This window comes from Schistocerca nitens, chromosome 6, assembly GCF_023898315.1.
Source record: "Schistocerca nitens isolate TAMUIC-IGC-003100 chromosome 6, iqSchNite1.1, whole genome shotgun sequence".
Classification (NCBI taxonomy): domain Eukaryota; kingdom Metazoa; phylum Arthropoda; class Insecta; order Orthoptera; family Acrididae; genus Schistocerca; species Schistocerca nitens.
In genome coordinates, this window is record NC_064619.1 from 523177835 (window position 1) to 523191042 (window position 13208).

General features: G+C 38.4%; 2 protein-coding genes across 4 annotated transcripts in view; one reads left to right on the forward strand and one right to left on the reverse strand.

The window, feature by feature from the left end:
* Positions 1–8896, forward strand: part of LOC126262190 (uncharacterized) — a 139367-nt gene extending 130471 nt beyond the window's left edge. For all 3 annotated transcript variants that reach the window (XM_049958604.1, XM_049958603.1, XM_049958601.1), the window contains one exon: positions 8409–8896. In XM_049958604.1, coding sequence (XP_049814561.1) covers positions 8409–8561 — 153 coding nt within the window. In that variant the 3' untranslated portion in view covers positions 8562–8896. The remainder of the gene's footprint in view (positions 1–8408) is intronic.
* A 37-nt stretch (positions 8897–8933) lies between these two features.
* LOC126263439 (mutS protein homolog 5-like) overlaps positions 8934–13208 on the reverse strand; it is a 265557-nt gene continuing 261282 nt past the window's right edge. Inside the window, exon 20 of the mRNA XM_049960532.1 lies at positions 8934–9024. The gene's annotated coding sequence lies outside the window, so the exon portion shown is untranslated. The remainder of the gene's footprint in view (positions 9025–13208) is intronic.

Genomic DNA, 13208 nt, shown 5'->3' on the forward strand with positions numbered 1-13208 from the left:
CGTCTGCTCGGGCACTTGCTCGCGAGCAGATGCAAGGTCACGGAGTAGGGAGGGAGGGGAAATGCGCGCGCACGTTTGAATAGGGCCGCAGCTTGCCTATTGAAATCGCGTTTAAAGTACTACGATCAGCTCTAACAGTCACTTCGCTGGTTAAGAATCATGTCAAGTCGCCGTTGTGTAACCCCAACCATGCTTTTGCAGTTGGGAGGAATTGTATCTGTTTAGAGAAAAAGATGGTGTTGCAAAATGTTTAGTATGTCACAAAATGCTGAATTCTTTTAGGAAATTTAATTTGCAGCAACATTATATGTCGTACCACGCGAAAGACTACGGAAGTGGAAAATGTGATGGACCAGATCATGCACAGGAACTTATTAAACTTAAAAGAAAGCTATCCGAAGAAGATCTGGACGACGAAGAAAAATAAACTGAGGCAGCTCTCAGAGTGAGTTACAAAATTGCTTTGCTTTTAGCAAAATCCCTGCGCCCCTTCACTGATGGCGATTTAATAAAAGAATGTTTGGTAGTTGCAGCGGAACATTTGTGTCCATCCCAAGTTGATCAGTTTCGGATTGTGCCATTATCTAACATGACCATTATGTGTCGCATACAGGACATGGCAGACGACGTCCAGAGCCAACTTGCAAATATCTGTAAAGATTTTATGGCTTATTCGATAGCTCTGGACGAAAGTGTTGATATCACTGGAACAGCGCAACTTGCCATATTTATTAGAGGTGTTAAAAGAGATCTTCAGGTGAGGGAGGAGCTCCTCGATGTAGTAGCCATGAAGAACACTACAACCGGAGGTGATATTTTAAGTAGTATTGAAGAAAGTGTTGAAAATATAGGATTGTCGTGGAATTCTTTAGTTTCAGTGTCTACAGACGGTGCACCAGCGATGACAGGGAAAAAATCAGGTTTCGTTGCACTGTTGGAGGAGAAAATGCAAAAACTGACCGTGCCGAATGAAATATGGGGCGTTTACTGTGTGATCCACCGGGAAAACTTATGTGCAAAGAGTATCACTCTGTTGTTGTTGTTGTGGTCTTCAGTCCTGAGACTGGTTTGATGCAGCTCTCCATGCTACTCTATCCTGTGCAAGCTTCTTCATCTCCCAGTACCTACTGCAACCTACATCCTTCTGAATCTGCTTAGTGTATGCATCTCTTGGTCTCCCCCTACGATTTTTACCCTCCACGCTGCCCTCCAATACTAAATTGGTGATCCCTTGATGCCTCAGAACATGTCCTACCAACCGATCCCTTCTTCTGGTCAAGTTGTGCCACAAACTCCTCTTCTCCCCAATCCTATTCAGTACCTCCTCATTAGTTATGTGATCTACCCATCTAATCTTCAGCATTCTTCTGTAGCACCACATTTCGAAAGCTTCTATTCTCTTCTTGTCCAAACTATTTATCGTCCATGTTTCACTTCCATACATGGCTACACTCCATACAAATACTTTCAGAAACGACTTCCTGACACTTAAATCTATACTCGATGTTAACAAATTTCTCTTCTTCAGAAACGCTTTCCTTGCCATTGCCAGTCTACATTTTATATCCTCTCTGCTTCGACCATCATCAGTTATTTTGCTCCCCAAATAGCAAAACTCCTTTACTACTTTAAGTGTCTCATTTCCTAATCTAATACCTTCAACATCACCCGACTTAATTCGACTACATTCCATTATCCTCGTTTTGCTTTTGTTGATGTTCATCTTATACCCTCCTTTCAAGACACTGTCCATTCCGTTCAACTGCTCTTCCATGTCCTTTGCTGTCTCTGACAGAATTACAATGTCATCGGCGAACCTCAAAGTTTTTATTTCTTCTCCATGGCTTTTAATACCTACTCCGAATTTTTCTTTAGTTTCCTTTACTGCTTGCTCAATATACAGATTAAATAACATCGGGGAGAGGCTACAACCCTGTCTTACTCCCTTCCCAACCACTGCTTCCCTTTCATGCCCCTCGACTCTTATAACTGCCATCTGGTTTCTGTACAAATTGTAAATAGCCTTTCGCTCCCTGTATTTTACCCCTGCCACCTTTAGAATTTGAAAGAGAGTATTCCAGTCAACATTGTCAAAAGCTTTCTCTAAGTCTACAAATGCTAGAAATGTAGGTTTGCCTTTCCTTAATCTTTCTTCTAAGATAAGTCGTAAGGTCAGTATTGCCTCACGTGTTCCAGTATTTCTATGGAATCCAAACTGATCTTCCCCGAGGTCGGCTTCTACTAGTTTTTCCATTCGTCTGTAAAGAATTCGTGTTAGTATTTTGCAGCTGTGGCTTATTAAACTGATTGTCCGGTAATTCTCACATCTGTCAACACCTGCTTTCTTTGGAATTGGAATTATTATATTCTTCATGAAGTCTGAGGGTATTTCGCCTGTTTCATACATCTTGCTTACCAGATGGTAGAGTTTCGTCAGGGCTGGCTCTCCCAAAGCCGTCAGTAGTTCCAATGGAATGTTGTCTACTCCGGGGGCCTTGTTTCGACTCAGGTCTTTCAGTGCTCTGTCAAATTCTTCACGCAGTATCGTATCTCCCATTTCATCTTCATCTACATCCTCTTCCATTTCCATAATATTGTCCTCAAGTACATAGCCCTTGTATAGACCCTCTATATACTCCTTCCACCTTTCTGCTTTCCCTTCTTTGCTTAGAACTGGGTTTCCATCTGAGCTCTTGATGTTCATACAAGTGGTTCTCTTATCTCCAAAGGTCTCTTTTAATTTTCCTGTAGGCAGTATCTATCTTACCCCTAGTGAGATAAGCCTCTACATCCTTACATTTGTCCTCTAGCCATCCCTGCTTAGCCATTTTGCACTTCCTGTCGATCTCATTTTTGAGACGTTTGTATTCCTTTTTGCCTGCTTCATTTACTGCATTTTTATATTTTCTCCTTTCATCAATTAAATTCAATATTTCTTCTGTTACCCAAGGATTTCTACTAGCCCTCGTCTTTTTACCTACTTGATCCTCTGCTGCCTTCACTACTTCATCCCTCAGAGCTACCCATTCTTCTTCTACCGTATTTCTTTCCCCCATTCCCGTCAATTGTTCCCTTATGCTCTCCCTGAAACTCTGTACAACCTCTGGTTCTTTCAGTTTATCCAGGTCCCATCTCCTTAAATTCCCACCTTTTTGCAGTTTCTTCAGTTTCAATCTACAGGTCATAACCAACAGATTGTGGTCAGAGTCCACATCTGCCCCTGGAAATGTCTTACAATTTAAAACCTGGTTCCTAAATCTCTGTCTTACCATTATATAATCTATCTGATACCTTTTAGTATCTCCAGGGTTCTTCCATGTATACAACCTTCTTTCATGATTCTTAAACCAAGTATTAGCTATGATTAAGTTGTGCTCAGTGCAAAATTCTACCAGGCGGCTTCCTCTTTCATTTCTTAGCCCCAATCCATATTCACCTACTACGTTTCCTTCTCTCCCTTTCCCTACACTCGAATTCCAGTCACCCATGACTATTAAATTTTCGTCTCCCTTCACTATCTGAATAATTTCTTTTATTTCATCATACATTTCTTCAATTTCTTCGTCATTTGCAGAGCTAGTTGGCATATAAACTTGTACTACTGTAGTAGGTGTGGGCTTCGTATCTATCTTGGCCACAATAATGCGTTCACTAAGCTGTTTGTAGTAGCTTACCCGCGTTCCTATTTTCCTATTCATTATTAAACCTACTCCTGCATTACCCCTATTTGACTTTGTGTTTATAACCCTGTAGTCACCTGACCAGAAGTCTTGTTCCTCCTGCCACCGAACTTCACTATTTCCCACTATATTTAACTGTAACCTATCCATTTCTCTTTTCAAATTTTCTAACCTACCTGCCCGATTAAGGGACCTGACATTCCACGCTCTAAAAAATTTAATGAGTGTTGTTCGTACAACCAATTATATAAGGAAGCATGGGCTACAACACAGGCAATTTAAAAGCTTTCTTGAGGATGTAGAAAGCCAGTGTGGCAGCCTGCCTTATTACAGCGAGGTCCGCTGGCTTAGTCGTGGTGAATTATTAAATCAATTTTTCTGCCTATTAGATGAGATAAATATGTTCATGGAAATAAATAACATGTGTGTTGGAAATAAATAACATGTGTGTTCCTGAATTGAAAGAGCCTTCATGGAAATGTGATCTCGCATTCTTAGCACATTTAACTAGCCGTCTGAATGCTTTGAACATTTCACTACAAGGTAAAGATCTGCTAATTACTCATTTCATAGAACGAATACGAGCTTTTAAAATGAAATTGACACTTTGGGTGAGTCAGCTGGAAACAGGAAATCTAGCTCATTTTCCTAAATTATCATCTATGCAAGATGTTCACAAAGACTGTGAACGTTATTCCCATAGTTTAGGGTTGCCCTTAAGGAAGAATTTGATCAACGCCTTCAAGATTTGACAGCACTAGACAGTGATTTTGATCTGTTCTCATCTCCATATTCAGCGAATATTGAAGAGATTCGTTGAGCTGCAACTAGAAATTATTGACCTGCAGTGTGACAGAGAATACAGAGACAAATGTCAGAACAAGAAAAACATTTTGGAATTCTACAGACACTTTCCTCAGGATAGATTTCCTCGTTTGCACAAACTGGTGGCTACAATAATATCAATGTTCGGTTCCACGTATGTTTGTGAACAACTGTTCTCTGCAATGAAATGTAACAAGACGCGCCTGGGAAACGCATTGTCTGATCAAAATTTAAACTGCACACTGCGCCTACGATGCACAAGAACAATTACTCCGAACATAGACGCAATTGTAAAGGGCAAAAAGTACAAGATAACTGAGAATCTCACACTTCAGTGACACCTTTTATTGTGTAATAGTTCACAAATTAATACGAATGTAGAGGCATACACAAAGCTAATAAAATTATGTGGCACGTGTACATTCTCCTATATTTGTTTCAATTGTCGCAGTAATAATTCGTGAGTGACATCCCTGCAGGTGGCCGCGGATTTACATTGACTGGCGGCAGCTGTTGTGTGCCCCACGTGACTGTCCCCACTCTCCGCTCTGGTCCAGTAGTGGGGGGTAGCGTGCTCGTGCTCGCGCCTTGCTGCTCACAGCTTGCTCCGCGAGCACGTATGTTGTGAAGCCCTGCATTACACCTTACACACCCAATCACTCCAGTTGGGCTACAGTGCTAGGATGAAGTAGTCAGCTAAAACAGTGTACATGTACATGTGTTTTTTTAATTAACTTTAAAGGGGAACATTGTCTAAAAGCTGAGCAATGATTTCAGTTTTGTTAATGTGACTCTCAACTGGCTTTGTATTCTTTTCATTATTTGTATTTAATTCCATCACCTGAGAGCTCTAACTGGTAACGTCTCCAACTATATGCTGTAGCACTCAGCTAAGTTGGAAAAAAGCATATACCACTCATTTATCATTCAGAAAAGATATCATTCTAGTTTTTTAATTAGTGGGCACAAAAGCAAACTCATTGTGATGTTTTGGTTATAACCAAAGAGCTAAAAAGAAAACTAAAATATCTTCTTTATTAGTCAGGGTGTAAGTACAGAATTCTCGCAAAAATTAAAACAGCAAATCATACATTTTGTATAATTAACCACAGCAGAAACATAGCTCCAAGTACCACTTTGGGTACATTACTTTTACAGGGTGTGGCAGAAAACTAGGCCAATTTTGATACAGCAAAAGAAGGTGAGGATAACATTTTCAATCACAATGACAAAACCCATACACATTGCCATTTCATGCGCTGTTCATGTTACGAAAACAATATCCTGTAGATGGCCATCATTCTTACATTGAGACTCAGACAGTATGCAGTTTACATCGTTCACAGCACATTCAATCATCTGTACAGGAATGCTTCTGATTTATGAATCAATGGTGTCTTCCAGTGTCACAATTTCTGTAGACACCCCCCAAGGGAAGTAATCACAGACTGATAAATTTGGAGATATGGGGAGGCCAGGAGATCTGGGGAGGCCATCAAATGCCCCATTCCTTGAAATGATGTGGATACCAAACACACTGTGCACTGTTGCCACTGAAATTTGAGTACAATGAGATTGTACCACCATCTTGCATAAATCAATACTCATTTGCAGGAAACCTTTAAATTCAGATGTGAGGAAAGTATCAACCATGGCAGTATATTGCTTAGATGTGACTGAGGTCTCTCGACCATGTTCATCCCCAAAGAAAGAAAGAACCGATTATGCCCACTGAAGAGAAAATGCATCACACTGTGATTTTCTGTCTGCGTAACACACATTGACGGACTTCGTGAGGATTTTCCTCACCCTGTTGATGGTAGTTTTGTTTGCTGACATAACCACTGTGCCTTGTCACTCATCAATAACAATGTTAAGAGCCTTCACTGTTCTTAATTTTAGTCAACAATCATTTGGTTTTCATAATCACATACTTCATTTAACTGTTGCACAATTTGTGTCTTGTACAGCTGCAACTTTGTCAGTCCATAAAACTTTGTGCACACTACGACTGGACAGTCCCAATACAGCTGCAATTTGTCTCACAGAATGCTTCTGATAGTTGGTTATAACATTTTGCACCTCCTCTTTTTGTTTCTGTGAGCAACTTGTGGGCCTTCATGGTGATTTCAGCTTAAGTGCACGTCCTGTTTTTCACCCATAATCTGACTGCATGTGCCAATAGTATAGAACCATTTTAAATTGTAATGGGATTCCTGTTCAGCAACACAGTCACTATTTTTGTAAAAGGTTTTGTACAATGCTTATACAACCTTAGTACAATGCTTACACAACCAAAGCAACGTCACTCCAGTGCTCCATCTCAGCAAATGGCGTACCTTCCTGAAACAGATGGCAAATATTCAGTGTTGCCAGTAACTAATTAAAACAGACCGTTTTCCTGCCACACCTTGTATAATCTGTATGAGGGCTGAAACAAGGTACCTTTCTTCCTTCCATTATAAACAAGACTCTTTGCAACTGACATGGAGTGCTCAAGGCACAAATGTTCCTGTTATGTGGAAGAGCGTTGTGTCACCACACATATTTACCACTACATGGACAATAGTAGAAAACCATATGAAGAGGATAAAATACTTACTTTCATGCATTAGTGTCTTTAAGTAATCACAAGCCTACAATGTTAGGAATATGACTCGGTGCTCATTGTAATATGTCTGGAAGGAAATAACCTGTAACGGCTCAAGCAACATAATTTGTGAGAAAATCTGTTATGGTTCACTGCTACTTTTGGTTACATGGGTGGTTTTAAAAATAAAGCACATAAAATTGGAACCACCAATGACTAATACTCTCCGCTGTGCCATTACACGTTGTGTCTCAGTAGAGTGATTGGATTACACGTTTTGCGGATGGAAAAAAAAATCAATATGAAATATCTATACCAGTTACTTTTACAGTTTGGTGTAATCATCACATATCAACTTTCCTCCATCCTCTTAAATTTTCTATTTTCAAAGCTTTGTATGCAGATTTGCTGAACTGTATTGTGTGCAAATGCAGATCCAAACAACTTTTCCATATTTTGTAATAGAGAAAAAGCATTCCGTCTTCAGGCCACAAGTGATCCATCGGGACCATCCGACCACCGTATCATCCTCAGTTGAGGATGCGGATAGGAGGGGCGTGTGGTCAGTACACCGCTCTCCCGGTCGTTAGGATGGTTTTCTATGACCGGAGCCGTTACTATTCGGTCGAGTAGCTCCTCAATTGGCATCACGAGGCTGAGTGCACCACTTTTGTAATAGAGAGATTAGTGTTAAATGTATTGTAATTGAGGGATTAGAGTGTTGTTACCATATCTGATATGTTCTTCATTCTGAATTGTACTTACAAGTTTGTTTTACCATTTTTCATGCAGTTAATAATCTGTATATAAAAACAACAAGGGCCGATTGTATAAACATTTGACTGTACATTAACACAGAAAATGCCTTCAAACCAAACTTAACTCAGAAGTCTGTATTGTATAAATGTTATCCTAGATTATATCAGTGTGAAGTACAACACACTTTGACGCGAAAATTCTCTGACAAATTTGGGTTCAAATGTAACTGTCAGTTTAAAATGTAGTGACATAACAGAACAATACTTTTGTTTTGTGCAGATACATATCGCAAGAATAAAAGAGTCGTTATTAACAAGTAAATGTATGACTACGCCACTCCCATACTGCAGCTCAAAACATCACTGAACCTTCTTCAGTGGATCCAAGTTTAGAGTTGTACAGTAGAGTAGAGTCCTGAACAGAGTTCAATTTCTGCACTACAGTCAAAACTGACTTCCAGTCAGTGATGTTTATTCAATCAACCCTATGTGTTGCTGTCCCTCAGTAAGAAAAACATTTCCAAATATATAATTACAGTTTTCTATTTTATGCAGGATGAAACACTGAATATCCAAGTTGACACTCAAGAAGATAATCTAATGACAATAAGTGATACATACAGTGAATATCAAGTACTAATTCTTGAGCAACAAAGTAATGTGAAACAATTTTCAGAATCAACAATTAATTTGAGAGATCTTCAATAATTAATAGTAATTAAGAAACTACAGCTGCAAAGAAGTTTAAGCAGAAATCAATTCGTACTGAATACAACCAAAAGGGACCAATGTGTTTACCAAAACAAACACAATGTGTTACTAGTTTCCTAACGTATTCACATGATAATGGACATTCCCTTTAATTAAACACAATTTCCACTGAATACTCATGTGTTTATTCTATGTATTAGTGATGTTGAAATGATTGATTGTTTTTCCACCTTTGTATACATGCATATGAAGCGACTGTTCTATGTACTTTGACAACTACAATGTTTGCAAAATGGGCTTAAAATATAATTATAAAATAAATATCAATTGAAGAGGTTTTCAACATTGCTTACAAAGTCTATTAGACACTATGAAGTCCTTTATGTACTTGGATAACACTTCTATATCAGCACGATCAGTGAACTTCAATCCAAGGAATAATGAAGCCAAGTTTTCACACCTGAAAATTATAACGGAGAAAAAGTCAAGTTACATTTTTTAAATGACGACATTGCCCCATGCATCATAAACTTTTACGGCATGGTAGAGAAAAATAGGAAGAAAAGTGAGGCATCATTGTAAATGGATGTCATATTCTTACAAACTAGAATTGTGTTACCTGTAGGAAAGAAGTACAGCCTGCATAGAATGACATGATTCAAAAATAATGAATAGCAGTAAATGAAGTAAGTATGAAAGTATTTGTACTCTGAGCATACCATGGGTTACCAATATCTATAGAGTAAACATTCAGATGTGCAGAACAAATTATTTGTTGCCAACACCCGTTGCCTCCGAAGTCCCATGTCTGTGTAACGGTTTGCCCAAAAGCACTCAGCAAATTCTGAATGTCATTACACTGCTATTATAGACAGATCCTGATCAAGAGCACCATGGATTTTGCATTCAAGTTTGATAGTCATTTTAACAAATAGCATTTGATACCTGGAATGAAATTGGTTTAAAGCTTTGAAGAGATAAATGCAAGGGCATTGCACTTGTTTACAACAAGTATCACAGCACATGTCACTATTTTTTTCTTATGGGAATAGAAGAGAGAGCCCCCTGTTATCTTTAGGTTTAGTACTGCAATTGCTCATATTGTAGAGTCTCTCTCTTAATAAATTATGCAGTGTGGCATTATGAAACGGCTTCCTACGAAGCTAAAGTAAGTGTCCTGAAAAACACTGAATTTGGATTAACAATTTACATCAGTCCATTGTCCTTTATTGACTTTCCTTTGTATATTTTTCTCTTTACAACAGGCTTTAAAAAAAAGCATTTGACCATATTTCTTTAGCAAATTGTATTCTGAGTATCCACTATGCTATGGAATTAATTTTGTGCAAAAAAAAAGAAAACTCAAGTATTATTTATACATAATCATTCTCCACACCATATTATTATCTTAGATTCTGATTATGATTACTTTAAAATAAGTACATTGATTTGGAAACCTATGTAATACAGAAGTAATTACTCAGACAGTTCAACATAAATCTTCGTTCCATATGATCGTTTCTTGGTTACACAGTAAACACTAATGAATTTATCTAATGCTTGTCTTGCAAATATGTGTCCATGCATTCACACAAATTACCCGTATGGTATTAATTCTTGATTTTCAACATATAAAGTGCCTTTTACTTGCACAATAACTTTAATTACACCTTTGTAGAACTTTCCAATGAAAAGTGACATATCCTCCTTTGATTTTCATCCATAGCATCAACAATTATTCAGCACTGCAGTTACAAATAAATAAATGTATAAAAACTGAGTAAATATGTCTCATATTAAAGCGATAGAGGGGCTGGCCAGTACTTACCTCAGCTCAGTACAGCCGATAGATACACAAAACAGAACAGAAAATTTACTTCCTAGCTTTCGGAACTTTACTTCGTTCCTTCGTCAGGGAGGAGAGAGGGGGAAAAAAGGGGAAGAAGGGAAAGTGGATTCAGTTACTCACAACCCAGGTTATGAAACAACAGGGATAGGTAAACAGGGAGGGTAGCAAGGATGGAGGCATGGTTGTCAGAGGGAAGCCAAAGATATTCTACTGTAAGTAGTTGTTTCATAACCTGGGTTGTGAGTAATTGAATCCACTTTCCCTTCTTCCCCCTTTTTCCCCCCCTCTCTCCTCCCTGACGAAGGAACAAAGTAAAGTTCCGAAAGCTAGGAACGTAAATTTTCTGTTCTGTTTTGTGTATCTATCGGCTGTACTGAGCTAAGTACTGGCCAGCCCCTCTATCTCTTTGTTAGTATTTGTTTCACATCTGTATATGATATTTTCCATTAATCATTTAGATCTCATATTAAAGCTTCAGTCTTACAAGGAGAGGTCCCCAGCATCAGAATTGACTTTCTGAAACCATTTATATGGTGATGTAGGTTAACGTCACAGATATGACACCCAGTAACCACTCACCCCGATGGGCCCTTGAGTGATAGTAAAAAAGAAACACGGAATTTCGTGTGATGCTCTACAGCTTTAAAAAAGGAATTTTAAACAGACTTGTTGCATAGTGTAATGGTTGAGACACAGTCCTCACATGCAAAGGATTGTCATTTCAAATCTTGTCAATTGCTTTGACATTTTTTATTTTTAAATTTTAATAAAATGATGGTGATCACTATTTTTATTCAATTAAAAGGTCTAAATGTAATTTTATTTCTACTGCTTTCAAAAATCATTTTAATCATCATTTTAACTTTTTCAATTGATCTGATTTTTCTCTTGCTGACATTCATTCTTCATTTGGAATGCGAATTAATTATTTTTATTTATCTATTATAATATTTAAACATCTGAAAATGGTCTATCCATTAAAAAACAAAAGATGAAATAATCTATTGGGGCAATGATATCAAAAATGTATTTTTCATAACAATATGTAAATTTTTGGATGGTGATCATCGTAGACAGATATAAAATGTAAATTCTTAATGCGCTATGGACAAAATAATGCAGATCAAGAGCTTAACAAAAGAAGGGGTTATAAGTAAAACAAAATTCAAGCTAAATGTAAAACAGAAACGCAATAACATGGACAAAAATACTAGAATGATAAAATGGAAGAAACTAAATCAACATAAATAGATGAAAATAATTAAATTCACATGAACAAAAATTCCAAGTGAAAAAATAATAATAGGAAGAAAAATGAAAGCAAATGAAAAAGTTGCTATGATGATTAAAATAAGATGTCAAAGGAATAGAAATAAAAAAGTTACATTCAAACTAATTACCTGAATAAAAATAATGACATTGTCACGTAGAAGAAGGTGTAAGTAGATGAATGACGAACACTAACTTCACTTAACAAAGCTTTATTCAGCACTTTCACATACAAGAGAGGGGAGCAAATTTCCTCCAGCCAGATCACATACAGTATATATACAGCTACAGAACATTCCAGTAAAATGCTTCTTGACGTTTGTGGATACTTCTTGAATGTACTCAAACTGAATAAAGAAATTAAAATTGTACAGTCCAGGTGCATTTTGAACTCACGGCCCTCCATGTAACAGTTTACTATCATACCTACTACACCACTGTGCTACTCAGATTTTTCTGCCACATTGCTCCCTCCTTAAGTGAACAGCGTCTCAGTGTTACATCGTCCTAGTCTGAGAACGAGTCATTGGTCCTGCATACTCCGACTCCCGATGACTGATGTTCACCCTGGCGGTGATCTTAGAACTTCCTTTGCTGCTACGCTCTTTGTCACCTTTCCGATTGTTGCCTGTCGCTGGAGCTTCGAATTTACCCTGGATTGCAGGATCCTTATAGGGCTTCATTCAAAGGACATGGACTGTATCTCTGATCTTTTGTTGTCTTGTGTCAGGGTCGAAATCTTCAACTTCATAAGTAACATCAGACAACTGTTTTACAACCTCATAAGGTCCGAAGTAGTGCCTGAGGAGCTTCTCAGAGAGACCAACCTTCCAAACAGGAGTGAAGACCCAGACAAGGTCACCAGGCTGGTAGACAACAGAGTGGTGGCTCGCATCATATCTTTGGCGATCATTTTCCTGAACCTGCAGCGTGCGGAGTCAAGTTAACTGCCGAGCTTCCTGAGCTCTGGTTAACACCTGGCCGATGTAGTGGTCGTCCACATCATCAGGATGTAAACACAGTGTCCATTGTCATAGCCGCCTCACGCTCATGCACCAGGAAAAATAGCATAAATACTGTGGTGTCTTGTTTGGCGGTGTTTTAGGCAATCATCACGAAAGGTAGCACCTCATCCCCGTTGCTCTGCTCAACATTGACGAACATTGATAGTGTGTTGGCCAAGGTCTTATTATGGTGTTCAGTAAGCCCGTTAGTTTGCGGATGGCAGGCAGTCGTCGTGTAATGAGTAATGTTGCACCGACAGTTTATCTCTGTCACAAGATTTGATTGAAAAACTTTCCCTTGATCTGTAATTAACGACCTTGGGGCACCGTGTTTTAATACAATGTCTTATATGATGAATTTGGCTACCTTGAATGCTTCGGCTGTTTTCACGGCTTCTGTAATGACATAGCGTGTCAGATAATCAGTGCAAACAAAATCCATCTATTGCCACTAGCAGACATTGGAATTCATCCGAGGAGGTCAATCCCAACATACTGGAAAGGTGTTTCGGACGGTGGAAT